Below are 18,578 nucleotides of genomic sequence, written 5' to 3'. Positions count from 1 at the left end.
CTTTCTGATCCATAGTCTTAAGTCCAAATGTACGTCTTTTTTTGTTTGTGTATCTGCATCTGAAATCAAAGCTACTTTTTTTCCTTTAAACTTTCCATCGATGGGCTTACTTTGAACTCGAGGCTTCTCAATTGTCATAGTCTAATGACTTACTGCAGCGCCTTAAAATATGCTGATACACTAAAGCGAAATCACTTTGCTCATGAAAGGATGCTCACTTGGAGCCGTTACATATCTTGCTAAAGCAGATCGCTTAATTTTAATTGACTATGACTGGCTTTGTGAGCGGGTAAGAAGAACAAATCCTGCACTGTCATTGGCTACCCGAGCGGACAAGATGACGCCACCTTGAGATAGCCCACTGTGTCTCGCGAGAAAACAGTGTTCTTTTTCCATATAACTAGACGCTGTGAGAACGTTTACTCGGACTTCGCAGCGCAGTATCAAATCGTACGTTACGAAAACGCGTAATGGACACAATGCAAACAAGAGAATCAGGATATTAAAGCACAAGAGTTCCGCTTAGATATTTACTATTCAAGTTGTTTCGTTGGGTATCCTCCTAATCTAATCGCAAGTTGTGAGTTTAAACCATTTTGGTTCAAGAATGAAGCACAGCTGTCTACGCATTTAAGTAGAACTTGTTTGCAAAGAACTTTCCAGGTCTTTTAACAACTTGTGGCGATTACATTTTACATGCTAGCAGAAATTGTACGAAGTTCGTTTACTGGTCGTGGCGATCCGAGTAAATTGTGCAGCTGAACATCTTTGCCGTGTTGCGATCTTAAACCCTTTTCAAGAGTCATGTCTCCTTTGGAGGGCTAATGTATATACTCCTTCGCGAAAACAGCAGACCTATGACAAGGTGCAAATTGCATTGCGCATAATTTGCATAAACTTTCAAGTTGTGTATTTTGCGGATAATTTCCAAGAATTTGCGACCCTTAACGCAATTTATGAAGAAATGTTCAAGCTACATATTTTTATTGAATCAAGGCAGAAGTATTTTTAAAGCGGACTCTCATTTATAAGGGAAGATGCGGCATTCTGTTTTGCTATTTATTTTGGTTTCATACACATCTAGTTTTTGTCACGCAACACGATTTTTTTTAGCAGTCAGACACAGTTTTCTAAAAGAATTAGCGACTGCTAAGACTGCTAAATATATTCGAACTACTAGTGAAATTACTGGCTGAACTATCGTCAATCAGAATGCAGATTTTCCTTAGGACTTAGCAAGAACATAGGTTCGTCAACAATCCCGCACAATTTTCTGCACAATCGGTTTAATTTTCCGGTACAATTTGCCTCCAAAATCACACGTTATTTTTTATTTCCTGCACCCTACTAGAAAGCCAACTAACTTGGAGGTAAGATATTTAATTCAAGTTACCAAAAGTCTTATCTTGACAAATTTGGAGATCGACATTTTGCCTGGTGCAAGTAGCAAGTCGCATGTTTTATTGCAATACGACTTGGTTTACTGCAATGTTCTAAATAATAACAGCAGTAGCCACATTCAGTCATTGACTGCTATTTTTCGTCAGTGTTTTCGTAGTTTGAATTCATACCGCGATCGGCTCAGCTGTTATCTCACGAGAACGTTTCAAGCGTGAACTTTGCGTACCTGGCTGGCTTTCAAGCAATATAATTCTTGTACCGACCCTTTCCGAAGACGATCGACATCTTTGTATGTTAGATGAACGAATAAGGCGCGATTCTTGCCAAAACTTTATTCGCAAAACACCGCATTCTGTCACGAAGAGCGTGCAATGTCGCGTTTCCCGTCCCCAGTTTCCATGGTCTGCGCATGGAAGGCTTGCGACCATGACCCCCATTTTGGCGACCAAAACGCTTGCATTTTATGACTCGGGCTTTCCTACGGAGGCCCGAGTAATAAATCCCTTATTGACTGAGCTGGTTAGGTCAAGATGGCTAGATATTAGCCTCCTTCTGTTTTTGCGTATTTATGGACCTCGACTTCGTCTTGTTCGTCCATAGACAGCGAAAACAAGAACTTGGTCAAAATCCAGCAATCTTGACAGAGCAAGCTTGGTCAATAATAACCCACATATATATGTACCATCGAATTTCAGTCAAAAATATACTGTACAATAAATCCCACCCTACACTGGACTTAGCAGTCAAGGTGGCTCCATAAGGTAGTCATTTATGGAGTTGCGCGCGCAAGTATTATGTGTTGGATGCAGTTTTTGTATTTGTTTTTACACCCAGTCCTCTCGAACTTATTACATGTAATAAGCAATATTTAAATAGTGTTTTACTATCATATCTGTTAAAATTTTGGGTCTTAGTCTTGAATTATAAATGCCCAAACAGATGTGTTTTTTTTTTTTGCTTTTTTTGTGGCCTTATTTGTGATTTTCTTAAATTTCCTTCGGTGAAATCTTCCAAATTTTCACAGCGCATCGCACCCTGCAGGATACGAATTTTAAACACGAAAAAAGTATAGTTTGCAAAGGCCGTTTTTTCCGATTTTTCCAAATTTATGTCTTTTACCGCTGCAAAAAACTCCCCATAAATTTCCCTGAAAAACGAGCTTCGACTAACGTCAAACATTTACTAACAGTCTGCCCGAAATAGGATTACATCAGCAGATGGAGGTGTAAGATGGTGTGATGATGAAAATAGCGCCATGATTTCAAGGATATCAGGGGAGCCACCAAAAACGTTGATCACATAACAGAACTGTCTTCTGTGCTTTTTGGTCACAAGACATCGTTAGTAATCATTATATTCTTTCTTAGTTAACATGGGGACTCCCGCACAAAAGAATTTTACACATCTTTTGTTGTTGTGGGGTATGACTGAAATGCAGTGGTTACAAAATACGCAGTCCCCAAATCTCTACCAAATGAAATCTCACAAAAAATACCAAAATAGTATACACATGTAAAAAGTTAAAAAGTTTTGTTTTCTAACTTGATCCCCAAAGATCATTAACCATCTTCATTTTCGTATGGAGTCTCCTCCTGCTGAAAGAGTTTGCACCATATCTCAAAGTATAAGTATGAACAAAATCCCTCTGGCATGAACGATAAATATGATATTTTGTTGCTGATCATGAATACTTGCATAGGCTTCGGATAATAATTTTATTATTCAATTCCAAAGTGATTTGTTCTTTTTCTCGACTGAGATTGTGGACTACAGGAGCTGTAATTGGGTACCATTAATTAATTTTGCTATTAATAAATTATACCAAGAATTATAAGTAAGCTATGAGTATGTTATATTATGTATTTGTATTTTGTCTGCACTGCACAACCAAACGCACTCAAAGATTATGAGGCATAGGTACATTTGCCAGAAAAAGCCAGCATATCCAAGATATGTTTTGATTGACACATCAATTAAAGATAATTTACAGCAACATGGATAAACAATACATCAATATCCTACATGCACCCAAGCTGGACATGGGGTTATAAGGCAATCATTTAAACAACAGATTGAAATAATTTATAAATTAGAGAACATTATTTGAACAACACTAGGGAACAAATTAGCCTTATTGGACGTTGCGAATGGCAAGGCTGTCGGTAGAATGTCACAAATTTCTCAACTCTTTCTTTCTACAAAAATACTAATCCTGGAACTTTGCTTAAGACCCAGTTCTCCATTTCGTGTTGGCAAAATATTACTGAATTTATGCCATGCCCAATGCAGGTTATCACAAAATTGATTTAAGAGCAACATAAACCAAGAACAATAAATATCATTTTCAAGCCAAAAAAGCAATTATTTAACTAAACCATGACATGGTGAGTAAATTACCTCTAAGAAAAACTGATTAACTTAACAGACACTTTAAATAATTAGTTAATACATGTATCATAGGCGTTTCTTAATAATCTAATACAGTGTATCTGTCACAATGTTGCAGCTATGATATTACTACACACAATTATTCTCCTTCTCTTCTAAAGTCCATCTCAGGCCATTTGGTTCTGCAACCTCCTGTCCAGCCGTAGCCCATAGCATGCGCTAGTGTTCCTAGGTTATTTAACCTTACGTCCATAACGCGCGATTTGGCTTGGTCAAGTGATGTCAGCGCCCTTGCACCTAACAATAAAAATTACGAAAACTATCTCAAAGCTATTTCTAAAAGTTACGCCGATACATATTATTGCTAATTGTTGATAGCAATCGGCAAGTAATTTTTGAACCTGTAAATAGACGAGATGCAAACTTACCGCTAATAAATCCGAGCAGTTTGGGGACAGTGTCAGAGCTTTTCATGTTTTATTGCAATCGAATCCGACAGAATGTCGAGTATTTAAGGTTGGAGCCCTGATGCAGTCCAAGAATGTTTAGCTATGCTCCACATTCCGGTCGATTTTGTTTCTTTATTCAAATAACCTACTTCCAGTACTCCCTTAAATACATGTACCAGGCTATTGTGGTAAAGGTTAGAGTCGTTATGTAACACAAGGACGGTGAACTGTGCTGATCGACATTTTTCTTATTTCAAGTACTCTACTTATTCCAGTACTTCTTTACGTGCCCGGCTAATGCACATAAAAGTTGGTGAAGGTGTATCAACTTACTTTCAAGCATCTTGCAACACCTGAACTTTTTGATGCTCGACAATTGCTCTCCAGCTCCTCGGTACAATCCAACCAATAGGAAGCCATCCCTTCTGCACTGCCGCAGGTTTTCCTGTCCAGCATCCTGGTCATAACAGTCTGGGTACGAGTATGGATGAAGAGAAGGCTTGCAGCAGGCTGCCCATTAGATACTCTTTAGTTCGTCACTAGACCCCCGGTGGAACCCTCCAAGAAAGAATCCATGCGAGCATGTGGCCCAGCCTTCACTACAATGAAAAAATCGACTATGAACGATAAGATCTTTTCACTGGAAGACAGAACGCTCCTATGCTTAGTTCAGTTATCTCATGTTCTTTGTCAACCGTAAAAAAAGGAACGTAAAGGACTTACGTTTTGTGGATTTATCGCACAGATAGAATAGATGATGATGCTTTCATTATCAACCGATGGCACAATTAAGACTGATGATAATGTGATTACGTCAATTACGGTAGAAGAGGGTTTTTTTTATTAGTTTTTTTTTTTTTTATAGAAACACTCCTCCACCAGCGGGTCCTCACTTTTTCCGGCATCATCTTTAAATAAAGGATGTTGTTGCTGTTGCCGTTTCGTTGTCGCGGCAAAGATTCTTGCATGTCATCAACCATCTGAACCGACTCGAGTGAATAATCGCGCAAAGCTGCAACCCATCTAACATCATGGTACCGAAAAGACCTGTATAACGTTACCTGCTGAAGCTAAGCTGCCAGTCTGCTGAGTGGCAAGTGTAAGGCCAGTTTTGAATGTTGTTGTCTAAATTCTTTAGTAGCCTCACTCTTACAAATCCTAACTCTAACCGGGTTTATGCATGAATGCTGGCCAAGTATTGGTGTTAGCCGAGAATGCCGGGACGGGAGGGGCCTTCGAGTAAGTAAAAGAAGTTTTGCAATACCATCGACCTATCGAAACCAACAGGTGTTGACATGATCGAAAGGACAATCATAAAACTAATATTTCCTTTCTTTCTTTGATTTGGAGATAAAGGGTTTGGCTTTTTGAGGCCCTTCACGTCGTGACCTGCCAGAACATTAATTTGTCATATCACTTTGACTGGAATATATGTCACTTAGTTCTAGAGAGTTAAAATTTTCTGACACTTCTACCAGACCACTTTTGTAGACTTCAAGCGCAAAATCAATTCTTTGTAGTAATTGTCAGATGTTATAGTTCTAAGAATTTGGCGAGGTTTGTCAACACAATATCCTTAGTTCAGTGATCGCCTTTATCGTAATCCTTCGTTCACTTGATACTTGATGGCTGCTCAGAATAAATTAAGGACTCACTGAAGGAAGATAATCTCATCGTTTTCAGATAATTAGCTACTGAATCTTGAGATTGTCATGTTTCAAGTAATGTTAAATGGACACCACTTGACGCATTTGGCACTTAAGTAGATTGTACGTACAACAACGACAACAACAAAAACAGAAAACAAAAGCCAAGTCTCTTGCTTAATCTATAGCTAGTTAATATTTGAATTATGGAGCTTGGAGTGAGATGCTTCTTCGAGGTTATTCATAAAACGTCGTTCGCACAATACTTATTGACCTATATCAATGCACTCACTGTTAATCTTCTTTCCGCTTGTGAAGAAAGACGTTTCTTATCAATCACTTAATCTGTTCCTTGCCAAGTTTATACGGGCACTGATCTTCGTCTCTTTACTATTGTTCTTCGTGTTCAGTTTTGGGGGCGGGTCTGGCAGTAAAAGCTACCACACCACCCGCTGCCACACCACGCCTCATGTACCCTGTCATGTTTCATTCAATTCCTCATCACTTTGGTTATTCTCCTTCTTTAACAGAAGGTCCAGTTAAATACTTTCATTTAAAATGCCGCATACTAGGATCTTATCTTTCAATTAAGAGTCTCCTTTCTCGGCCTATATGTATTAATATACAATACCATATAAGACTACACTTACTGGTCCGACAGGTTACATTCGAACCGTACACACGAGGGTTCTTCTTCGACGATAGATTTAACGTGTTGATTAACCGAGGATAAGTCGATGTTACGACTTTGGGACGATGATGTTGATATTTTTTTGGTATTGAAAATGATTTTGACGGCTGGAAGTTAGCGTGCGTGGGTGGGACAAGAAAGCTAATAAATATTTTACTTTTGGCTTGTGAAAGTTTCTTTGAAATAGCGTATATGATCTCAGATGTTCCGAAGAAATTGCTAGATGGAACGAAAATAATCATACTTTGGCTTCATCCTGATCATTTGACGAAGGCCTAAACGATGTTAAGCTAATTCGCCGAGGAAACTTTAACTTTGAATTTATCTGCGCCTGTCAGCGAAGTGTTTTCAGTACGTCACTAGCTTAGAAATCTAATTATTCTGAAATTAAGACTGACAATGTGGTAATGAACAGCGGAGAAATGGTCGCCAACTGCAAACGCTTACTCTGTTCACGAGATTTATGGACGCATCCAATATTTACAATAAATTCAAACTCAAAAAATCGTTGGTTTGGAGTTCCCTGAAAGGGTACTGAACGACAACTTGCAGTGTTGTTTTAAAAACAGTGGTAAAGTGATCTTGTTACCCAGTGAAAAAAATCTTTCTGTTTGATTCAAGCCAAGCAGTGTCCCCTCTTTGACTAATCAGCTTTAACAACGTGGGAAACGAAACGGTAGGCTTAATGGTAATGTAGGTCGGTCGCCTTAAACTCTACGACTCATATAGGTTGGATTTTGTCCGTTCCGTCACTGCGAAAGGCTACATTTTTCCGTTTCGTAACAGTTTTGAAATGAGATTTAGAAATTTTAGTAGATGGTTCAATTCTCGAGAAGACTAAAAGAAGGACATTCACCGTTACGTGACTGAAAAATAATGAGCTGATGCGCCGGCTTGCATCGCTGCAAAAGACAAATCAGTCCGCACTCGAACTCACAAAGGTTGAGAGCTTTAAGTTTGTAATAATTAACAATCAGTCAGCAAAGTGGGTGGCGCGGTGGCCTCATGGTTATAATAGTGCGCTCGATTACGGATCGAGCGGTCCGGGTTCGAGCCCTGGCCTGGAACAATGTGTTGTGTTCCTGTGCAAGGCACTACTCTCACAGTGCCTCTCTCCACCCATGTGTATAAATGGGTACTGGCGAATTTAATGCTGGGGGTAACCCTGCGATGGACTAGCATCCCATCCAGGGAGGAGTAGAAATACTCCAAGTCGCTTCATGCTACAGAAACCGGGATAAGATTCGTCCTGATGGGCCACTTGACTCGTATGAAGACTTAACATTACCTATAATCTCTACTTTGACCTCTACTAAGCTGAATAATTGTTTTAGTTACTACAGCATTTGAAATAGTGACCCCCAAATTAAAAGTTTATTTTAGTTAGGAAGATCATGAATAACTCTTCAAAGGTAAATAGTTTGTGTGCACGATCGAGGAAAGCACGGCAAACAAGAAATAACAACGGCGTTTTCCCGTGAAATACTACTATAAAGCGAACTTTGAACAACATACGAGGAACATGGAAGAAGTTCCCAAATATTAGGGGTATTCTGAATTAGAGCACAATTAAGGAGAGAATCAACATTCCAAAAGTTAAACGCCGGACCTAGGGCCCGTTTCTCGAAAGCCTCGGAAACGTTTCGGGCCTGCAATTTAAAGCCATTTTTGATTTATCAGTATCTAAAAGCAGAGAGGTGCGTACGCCTAAGACTTCTTGCATAATGGGAACCTCTGTTCATAAACAGTTCTGTAATCGTAAGCTTGGATATTTTGCTTTGGCGTTCCGGGCGCGAAAACGTTTCGGGACCTTCGAGAAACGGGTACCTGGTCCATCATCCATCGGGTTACGTAGTGGATTTAGTCTTTACCTAGAAACAGTGAAGTTTCCCATTTGCGGGAAGCTTAACAGAGTGCCTGAGTCTAGAGTGGCAGAAAAGATCTCAGAGTAGGGCTTTCTCTTAATGGAGTCGATAAACTTATCAATACAGTTTTGGTAGTGAAAAAAATTCAATTGAAATTGCTCAAATGATGCTACCTTTTAAAGGATATTCAAAATTATAAAACATTTAAATTAGAGTTTGGCTGAGAAAAAAAAGGAGAAGACTGATGATTCTTAGCTTGACTCCATTGTAAGTAAATAAATCAGCCCTAGCTGGTTTCCTTTATCCTTTTCAAATTGAAATTTGGACATCTTGGATTTACACGAGGGAGGAAAACTGGAGACTCCAAGAAAACCCTTCGAGCAAGTCAAGATCCAACAACAAACTCAACTTACATATGGGACCGGGCCAGAATCGAGCCCGGGCTATACTGGTGAGAGGTGAGTGCTCTAGCCTCCATACCATCCCTGGTTCACCCTGAATAAAGCAAAAAGGCGCATAGTAAGTTAATCAATAAAGCTGGCGTAAGTGAGTGCATAATTCTTCCTTTAATCGGCTTACATTGAGAGTGAGTACACTCTACATTCTAGCTAACACTCAAACAGCTTGCTTTTAACTCAGTCCCAGTCTTACTCGTCCTTTTCTTCAATAGGAAGTAGCTTCATCTCTTTACTGTTGTCAATGGGTTTAACCTTGGGTGCCGGGGGATGGATACGAGGAAACACCGTAGGCTCAGGTTTTGCTTCGTCTTGGTCGTCAAAGTTCTTGACAGGAGGAATTTCCAGCTCCTTGCTGTTGTCGATAATCTTGACCTTGGGTGTCGGAGGAAATATGCGTGCAAACCCTGAGAACTTTTCCGCTTGGTCGGCTTGTGAAGTCAAATTTGTCATTTCTTCTTCCTCTTCCATTTCCTCGATGGGTCGTGATGGATACCAATATGACTTCATTTCATTTTCTGTGGTGTCCTCAAACTGGCCCTCCATAGTAAATGCATAGAAATCTTTATTTGTCAGCTGATCGATGTACAATTATGCGTATGGGTATCTTTGCTTCATAACATGCCATTGCCAAGGGTGCATGCTCTGCTCCACCTGGTCTTTCAGGTCTTCGTAAAATGGTTTGTGGGCACTTCCAAAGCTGTGCTCTACCTCCTTACGATCACCAGAGCCGCGATGATCCTGATGGAAATTGGTTGTAGCTCCATGGTAACCTCCTCCCCATTTCATGTAGCCTTCCAGTTTAACAGAGAATGTAGGAACGATGGTAGCTGTGTAGGGAATGGTCACCGTCTGGGGCTTTTTGAATGCATGCCATTTAGCAAAGGTTTTCGGTGGAAGTGCTTTCTTTTCAACAATCTTTAAAATGTGCCAGTCGTTAGTGACAGTGGTCTCTTCTTTATCCCCACCCCATCCGTAGCTAAAACTTGTTTTCGCGGAAAACCCCACCCCACCTGTCGCAGTTGGTGGCTCGTATTCCATGCCAGCCTTCATTCCGAAATAGGAATCCCAACTACTTCGCTGGGCGTTTTTTAGGGTGTTTGCAACTCGAATATCAACGTGCACTTCAGATGAATAACCTGGGTTACTCTTTCTGTTTGTGGCGACCTTGCTGTAGCTTTTGTCGGGGGAATTCATCAGCTGTTTTTCCTGATCCAAGGTAATAGGGGGCTTGATTGACTTTCCAAATTTCACATCTTTCATTGTGAAGGCAAAGTTTTCGTAGGTGATCTTCAAGCGAACGTCCTTCTTGGGTCCACCTTTAAGCTCGCAGCGATCTTCTCTGTATGTCGACTCCCAGGTGTCGCCTTTCTTGCGAAAATCTTCACCAACCCTTTTAGCCCAGCACGCACTTGACCATGCATACCCCACATAGCTAGCCAGCGTTCCGATGTAATTCATGGTGGTATCTATAACACGCTCTTTCAGTAGGTCTAGTGTGGCGAGCTGGGGGATTTCTAGAAAAAAGAAAGGCATCAGTCATTCTTCTTGCGTCATTTCATTCATGTAATGACGACTGCAGACGGAACTAACGGTTTGCCCACTAACTTCCGTTAAATATATACAGTTACTCCACAAGATCCAAATCTTTCTCATTGCAAAATATTAACTGATCTCTGTACTTAAACTGTAACTCGTCTTATATCAAATTAAACTAAGAATTGCAACTGGAGCAGAACTTTGGATTTATGTTTCCAGCTTTGATGAGGAAATGTTTACTACTGGAAACCTTTCCTCATTTCAGCCTATACCAAAAGTTTCCAAGGCAAATCATTACATTTGGAACCTCTTGCAAGCGACCACCTCTCTTAAGCGTTCGCGACCACTTTTAGAGTTTAAAGTTGTAAATTTTCTTTTGTTTTTTAAACCTCCCGTAAGCGACCACTTCACAAAAAATAGAGCGGAAATTGAACAATACGGTGGTGTAACATTATCGTATTCCTAAATAGTACAAAAGACGCAAATTTCTCAATGGGAAGTACCATATTTTTCTCGACACACATATATAGTGGGGGTTCTGGCACAGCACTCACGCACCCAGTGCAAGCGTAACACAACACCTCATCTGAAGATTCGGTGTTGTGTTACGCTTGCACTGGGTGCGTTCGCTTGTGACCAGAACCCCCACTATATATGTGTGTGCTGTGCCAGAGCTGCGTGTGTGTGTGTGCTGTGCCAGAAATGTGTGCTGTGCCAGAAATGCGTGTGTGAGTGCTGTGCCACCACCGTGTGTGTAACGCAACAGCACAGCAGTATAATTAGGCAAAATAGCGAGTCCAGCGAAGCTGCAAAGTCGGTAATCAATATGCGCGGATGTGCCCTTCACTAGTATATACAAAATTGTGCCAGAAAAGTTTTCCTATTGGAGAAGTGCATGCACAGTGTATACGCCGTCATGGCTGCCGGTGGACTTTCAGAGGCCATTCAAAGCCTCCCTCCAGAGCTTCGTCAGATGATTCTCAAGGAGTAGATAGCGATAAAAATAAAGGAAAAAAAGGAAGTGAGGTGGGACAAGGTACAGAAGAATATTTTAAAACTGCCTTTCTGTCAATACAGGGAGCAGATTGTGCCGATGGTTATTTGTTTCGAATATCCGGACTGTTATTTCGAGGAGTGTTGTTTCCCCTGTTTCGAAAAGGCGGGAACTGTTCATAAAACCACGCTAAGACAGCCGATAATACCTCTCGTAGAAGCCAGCCCTGAGTACAAGAATTTTTTTAAAGTATGCTCCTGGGACGGCTATGACTGGCACGAGTGGTTCCTTTTTGGCAGGGAGCGTTAGCGAAAAAGGCGGCGACAAACCTTCGTCCGAAGCAAAGTTTTATTTTGAAATCGGCGAGTTGCGTGACATTTTTTTCAGAAGACTGGAACCAAATATTCCCCAGGCTCCTTGGACGAGCAGTACAGAAAAACATGGAGGACAACTCAAGATTTTTTTGTTTGGGCCGAAAATAACGAACCAGAACAGAATTCACGGAAAAAATACGCTCAGTCAACGCGCTGTAAGTTATTTTTTCACCACAGAATCTACCGAAGTGAAGCGAGCAGGAGGAAACGAGAAAATAGCAAGATTCGATCGCAGCGTTCGATCGCTCGTAACATGTGTTATTCCTTGAAGAAGGGCCTCGATCGAGCCTGTTTAAGTCTTCTCTGCTTCTCGCATGGCTTCAACGACTTGATATGTTATATGTCTGACCTCTTTCTGCCAAACGGGCGTAGAAAGTTCCGTAAAAATAAAGCAAATAGCGTGGAACAGCACAATCATTTTGGCCTTCAGAAGTACTGTTGGGATATAATTTATTCAGCCAACCTCTAAATATAGCTCAAGCATGACATCATCTCGCCACCTAAAAGCGCATGCGTATGTGTGAAAACCTGTGAATTTAGGCAAAGGACAGAGAAGCAACACCACAAGTGAAAGGAGAGGCGACTGGATCAATGTATATAGCTTGAGTAGTTTTACTATGTATCAGCGAGGAAATGATGGTGCTTTGGGATATGAGGGTGGCCACCTCTGGTTCCTAATACGGCGCGTACAGGCGCTTGACAGGGATATGGGGTGAGACCGTCCACGGTGACAACCCCGGGTGAACCTGCCCCGGCCCAGTGGTGACTGGGAGGTGGTCAGAGGTCCCTCGGGATGTCAAACCTCGTCCGGAGGTAAAACGGGACAGCCGCCTTGTCAGCGGCGCGAAAAGTCCTAGGCGGGGCTAGGCAAAAGAACAGCCAACTAGCACCCCCCCGACAGGGATTTTGCTTTTTTGTGTGAGCTGTCACGCAACGTCACGCGTGACAGTAACATAACTCAGTCACGCAACGTCACGCGTAAAGGTAACGCGGTGTAACACAATCACCTGTTCTTGATAAGACTAAGAGAAAGTTTTGTGTTTTTTCGCTCAAAATTTAGTTCAAATCTGCTGTTTAATCCGCAAGTTTTTTTCTATATTCTTCCCGAACCTGGTCCCGAACCTGGTTTCTTATTTTTTCAATATCTCGCTGGATTGGATTTGTTTGTATTTGCGCAAAGTTCGAGCGTAAAGCCTCTTTAAGCTGGCGATATTTCTGCATTTCACGTGTGATCAGTTGAAACTCCGTGTCAGAAACCCGATTAGGATTAAGAGCCTGTGAGACAGAGCAGTTTATCGAGTCACGTTTTGCAATAGCCAGCGAGTGGATTCTCGAGTGTTTATTAACCTTGTTGTTGACAACGGACAGGCCAGTGGAAACTGCGCCAGATAAAGCGGCTATCCCGGCAACAGGCGCGCCGACAACAATTCCAACACCAGTGAGTGATGTTGCAACAGCCCCAGAAGACAGAGCTGCCGTGACAGCGCCAAGGCCAACCACGGAATAGTGAAGCGCTTTCCGGGCTTTTTTGTATTTTTTCAACACAAGCCTGTAATGCTCGACCTCAGCAGATATTTCTTTTTCAATTCTGCTTATTTCGGTTAGCCGGAAATTCTCGGCATTTGTCGTTTCGGGAAGACTTGGATAGATTTTTCTTCCATTCTCGGCAGGCGGCGCGCTTGGTGGCAACAGATTTGCCGAAGACATTGTATATATATAGAAATCTAATTTAACTCTAATTCAAAAAGAAGAGGGAAGCCCTTGAAATCAAAGAGTTCGCCATTTTCATCTTTGACGCTAATGGTGATGCTATTTATGAACTCGTCTGTAGAGCAGTCTCGCAAAACCTGTTGCGGAGAACCCTGGTAGCTTACCTTTTCATAAGGTTTCCCTTTCACATCAAACAGGGCTAATACATTTGACCTTTTGCCATTGAACAGATTCCGTTCTGTGTCGATCAAATTACAATGAATAAAATATGTCGTTGGAGCTGTAAGCCTTTTCACGAATGCCATAAAAGCCAAATTTCGCTTAATATTAAACAAACCGGCTAAATCGCGATCAAGTTCAGTCGGTTTTCCCCCAAAATGTTTGATTACAAGCTGGCCAAGAGGTTGATTTATTTCTGTTACAAGGTCATATTTATATTTTGCGAACAGACCTTGTATTTCTTTTGCCATGCTTTCTAAATTATAATGCCCTGGGAGTATTTTACTAGCTGACAAAGTTCTACCTTTGTTCTTATCTCCCAAGGAGGCCGAACCTTCCCTTTTCAAAGTGTCCCAGCTGTTGTACAAACTGCAAGAAATGAGTTTCATGAAATGCACTTTCGGTATCGGTTCTTCAAAATATATTGTCTGCCCGTTCTGTTGCGTGACAATAGTGAGAACAACCATTTTATATTTAACAAATAAAATTGTGTTCAAATAAGATGGCTAATTTGTGGAATGGTCCTGCGTTAAAAAAAGCGGAGGCGGCGAAGAAAAAGGCATGGACAAACTTTTTAACCCGCTTCCCCAAAGCGGACAAAAGCCGGTTCGTTTCGCAGGGAAGTGTCGACGAGAAAAATAACGTGACCGCGGATGTGTTTTTCAAAGAAAACGAAAACTCGTTTCAAAGCGTCTTCGGCTCAGACAGGCGCCATTGGAGCGCGGAAATGAAAGAGGCGCTTGGTTTGGGAGACAGCGGTGGTTTTCCTTATCAATTGACGCCGCTTGGTTCAAAAGTTTCCCTGCCCATCCCTGCGGTACCTTTCGACGGCAAAGCGCCAAGCTTGAAAAAAATATTCAACGACGCAATCCAAATCTACGTCACGCCTGACCAATATTTCACGACAAAATTCACAGAAATATTTCAAGACACCAAACTGGGGCACACGTCTGGAACCGAATCAAAACACTGGTTAGGAGGGCCCGACATGAAATATTGGCCGCAGCAGCTCAACTTCGTGGTTTTCTGCGCGACACAGGGGGGCGGAGTTTCTCGCGAAATCTTTGACAGCGGGATGGATCTCCCCCCGCAGATAAGAGCTTTCTACAAATTCCACGTGTACTTCACGGTCAGGCGCATTTTGTACCAGCTTGGAGGTATTCAGAGCATGAGCGCTTTGCCCGGAGACCCGCCTTTCAACCAATACAATAATCATTATGACGTTGCTTCGTACAAAAGGATATGCAACGAGTTCGGTATAGATCCGTCGAGCGATTTCCGCTACACGCACGGGGCAAACCACGGCCTGGGTAGCGTTTACGTCTATGCGAGCGGTGCGGCGAAAACTGACTACCTATACCCGGGATGGAACAAATTCAGCGATGAAGGCGGCAAAGCTAATCAAGGAAACCTGATCTATTACATCGAGCCGGGGGCCGCTTCTGATACCCAATCGGACTGGTTTGCACCCAACACCGCGAATGGTTTGACGCAGGCGGGCTTGGCGCGAATCAACCAGTCAATCGAGGCTTTCGTTTACTGTGTCCTGTGCGCGCAAGTCAACGTCCGCAGCAGCATCCTCGGTTCGGGCGGTCGAGCGAGAGAAGCCCAAAGCGAGTTCCTGGTGCTGATGGAAAGCGCGATCACACAGCCCGACCTGGCCGCGAGTGTGCAAAGGTACCAGCTCGCGGTAGATTAAGCGAAGGTCAGGCTCTATCTCGCTGTAGCCCCCATGACCTGGCTCATGACCGCGCAAATGATTATCAACACCGCAAGCACAATCGGTTACAACAACAAGCTGAAACAGGCGGTCTCCGGGATATGAAACTGGGGGTCAACAACGAGGTAAACCCGGAGACAAAAAAAGCTGGGCTCAGACTCATGGCAGGCGGCCCGTCAAAAATTAACCCACTCAACAGCCACCCGTCCAACCCGATACACAAAGCCGCAACAGCCGAATCAAGGAGGGGCAAGCCCCTCGACCCGGGGCGTGGGGTTGAACCCCACAGGAAACCATCTTCTACCAAAACTCAACAAGCGCAGCAAACGGCAGAAAAAATAGAGCCCGAGGCTCTAGATAAAACACCGCAACACGAAATTAACAAAACGGCTGTCATTGTCGGTGTAGTAGGATTGTCGGCTTTGCTGTTAATGGCTTGGCGGTAAGTTAGCGCTGCTTCTTAAAATATTTTTCGAACAAAAAGGCCACCGCGGCAAGAATGAGCAGCCAGGTGTGCTCGGCCAGAAAACCGACGACTTGGCCGGCGGCTTTGAAAAGGAAGCTCACAATCGAGCCAATCAGCCCGGGCAGCAGAGAACCAAGTTTCGCGGCAATATCTTTGAGGGCATTTCCCAAAGCTTTGCCGGTGGCTTTCAAACCTCTGGTGAGGACCCCGATGACAGCTCCGATTGTGGTCCCGGCGGCTAGAAGAATAGCGGTCAATGTCACGCCATATTTTTTGAAGATCTCTTTGACCCTTTCCAAGAGAGGCCGCCCCCTTTCCCTTTCCGCGATCTGAGTTTGCAAACGCGCGATCTCCTCCTTTCTTTCTGCCACTCTGTCTTCTGCGGCTTCTTTTTCGGAGGGCGAGGCATTCTCATCTTGGATGATCGCCTGGTCTTCCTCGTTTTGGCGCTGCAGCTCGCTTTCCTGCTCTTTCAGGTCGTCCAACGGTTTTGTTTGGTTGAGCCTTTCTTCGATGGTATTTCTTTCACTTTCTTTTGCCGCGAGGCTTGCTCTAAGTCTGTCGACCTTTGTTTGTTCTTCTTCTTTGTTTTTTGCTTGTTTTTCAAGCGCGGCCACCTCTTTTTTTGCATTTTCAAAATCTGTTTGTAAATTCTTTTGCAGTTGCCTCTGTCTGCGCAGTTCTGCTTCACTTTCAACATTGCACCCATGCTCATCGTGAATTGCATCAATCTTTGCTTGCGTTCTCTCTATTCTTTGCCTAAGCTCCTGTAACTCTTGTGAGGCTTTTTCCCTTTCCGCGGCGAGTGTTTCCGCCTCTTTTAATTGCTTTTCAGCGCCTATCAAATTTTGTCGGACGGTTCTTATGGTCTCATTTTCTTTATCAATAACTTCCTGTGCCATCGGGCCAAGAGAGTCTTTGATCTCTTTTGAAAGTTTTGGGTTTAGCTGTTGCCTGTCTGTCCGCTTTTCTTTGGTGAAGAGGTCATAAAGTTTTTTGCCGAAGCCCTTCATTTTGACTTGCAGTCGGCCGGAGGCCTTGTTGTATTCAGTTTCTAGATTTTTTGCGCTCGCATGCGGGAAAGTTCTCGTTAAACTGTCCCATGATCTTTGCTGTTCACCTTCCGCGCCTAACAAAGGGGTTTCTTCATAAGAAGTGTCAGGCAGGCCGGACTGCTCGTGCTGCATTGTACGCATTTCCGTTTGTTCGCCTCCGTGGTAGGGGTCGCCAGGTTGGTATGGAGTGGACGCCGCGCCTGGCTGAAAAGGATGGGTTGTGTCAACCTCTTGTTCGTCATCATCATCAGAGTCGTGGTCAAGCCGATTGTCGAGTTCCGGGTCTTTGTAACCAAATTCGCCACCGCCTTCCGCCATAGCGATATATTTCAAGCAAGTTATTTTTCAAATTAGAAATAATCGCCTGTGTTTTATTAACAATGTCAGTTCCAGAGAACCTTCGCGCAACGTACAGCCAAAAGACCGTACACGCCATGAAGGCCGAGCGCTCGGTCGATCGAATCACCTTTTTCCCTTCCGAAGCCAACCCCGGCAGTACGCTGTACGTTTCCATGCCCAAGCTGAACGAGAACGAAGTTCTGGTGCCAGGCTCGCTAGCGCTTGTCTTTGACATCGACCTTTCTGGAGGGGAAGCCAACAACTTCCTCGTCCAGAACGTCACGCGGGCGCTCGTTGACAGGCTGGTCGTGAAGTTTGCAGGCACTATCCTGCAAGACACGGTTGGGTATGACATCTACAAAACGTTCGAAGACCTTTTCCTTTAGCAGGAAGAGCAAGACAACAGGATTCTCGAAGGGATTCAGAGCGAGGATCTGTGCAAGATCCGCTAAGACGCGGGAGACAAGAAAAATGACTCGCAAGCCGCCGTTGAACACAAGCTGAACGATGTATACGGAAAAAAGTACCGGATCAGGCTTGACCATCAGATCTTAACCGACCACGGCGTTTTCTGTCCCCAGGTCCTTTCCAACGACCTCACGTTCGACGTAAAACTTGCCCAAGCTATACACGTGGTCAAAGGCTCCGACACAACCCAGCTGAAATACAAGCTGAAAAACATCCAGCTCGAGTACAAAATGATCCGCAGCAAGACTCTGGCAGACGCGGCGCGGAGCGTTTACTCCAGCGGCAAAGAGTTCAGTTTCAACAACGTGCTACATGACAAAGAGGTGGACTTAAAAAAAGACACTGACACGAGGATCAACATCAAAGTCAACACCCCGAGAAGGTCGCTAAAAGCCCTCCTCCTGTTTGTAGAGCCGTATACCGCGGGCGCCAGAGATTCAGAAAAATTCGTCTTCCCCGATCTGACGAAAGTCAGCGTCACGGTCAACGGCGCGCCCAACAAGCTTTACAGCGACGGCATCGAAGGCAAGGACATGTGGGAGCAAGCGAGCAGCAGAAAAAGGGTGAACTCGCGTTCGTGGGCGCCGGGGCGCTCGCTCTGGGCTACGCGGCCTTCCGGTTCCTTTAAACTTTTTTACGCCTTACTTATATGGACGCCAAACTCGCGAAATTTTACTACGGCCCCGGGGGCTACTGGAAAGGAATCGCCGCGATCAAAAAATTGGCCGAAGCCGCCAAGGTACCTGAAGAAGCCGCAAAAAAGTGGCTGATCAGGCAAGCGCTCTGGCAGATATTCCTC

At 43.5% G+C, this 18,578-nt stretch overlaps 1 protein-coding gene and 3 pseudogenes across 1 annotated transcript; 2 read left to right on the top strand and 2 right to left on the bottom strand.

Moving 5' to 3' along the window:
- Positions 1 to 9,087: 9,087 nt before the first annotated feature.
- LOC149096318 (uncharacterized) lies at positions 9,088 to 10,431 on the bottom strand (annotated as a pseudogene).
- Positions 10,432 to 14,064: 3,633 nt separating this feature from the next.
- On the top strand, positions 14,065 to 15,899 carry LOC149096317 (uncharacterized; annotated as a pseudogene).
- LOC149096316 (uncharacterized) lies at positions 15,856 to 17,370 on the bottom strand. Its single transcript, XM_089281408.1, has one exon. The coding sequence runs from the start codon at positions 17,288 to 17,290 to the stop codon at positions 15,899 to 15,901; it is 1,392 nt and encodes a 463-aa protein (XP_089137534.1). The 5' UTR covers positions 17,291 to 17,370; the 3' UTR covers positions 15,856 to 15,898.
- LOC149096315 (uncharacterized) lies at positions 17,308 to 18,578 on the top strand (annotated as a pseudogene).

Source organism: Orbicella faveolata, unplaced genomic scaffold, assembly GCF_042242905.1.
Source record: "Orbicella faveolata isolate gen_17 unplaced genomic scaffold, um_ofav_v1 contig_48, whole genome shotgun sequence".
Classification (NCBI taxonomy): domain Eukaryota; kingdom Metazoa; phylum Cnidaria; class Anthozoa; order Scleractinia; family Merulinidae; genus Orbicella; species Orbicella faveolata.
The sequence above is the reverse complement of the archived record's forward strand: the minus strand, read 5'-3'. Positions and strand labels throughout refer to the sequence as shown.

What these genes read in the sequence shown, in the direction of transcription:
- LOC149096316 (XM_089281408.1), bottom strand. Translation starts at nt 17,290, where the DNA reads ATGGCGGAAGGCGGTGGCGAATTTGGTTACAAAGACCCGGAACTCGAC.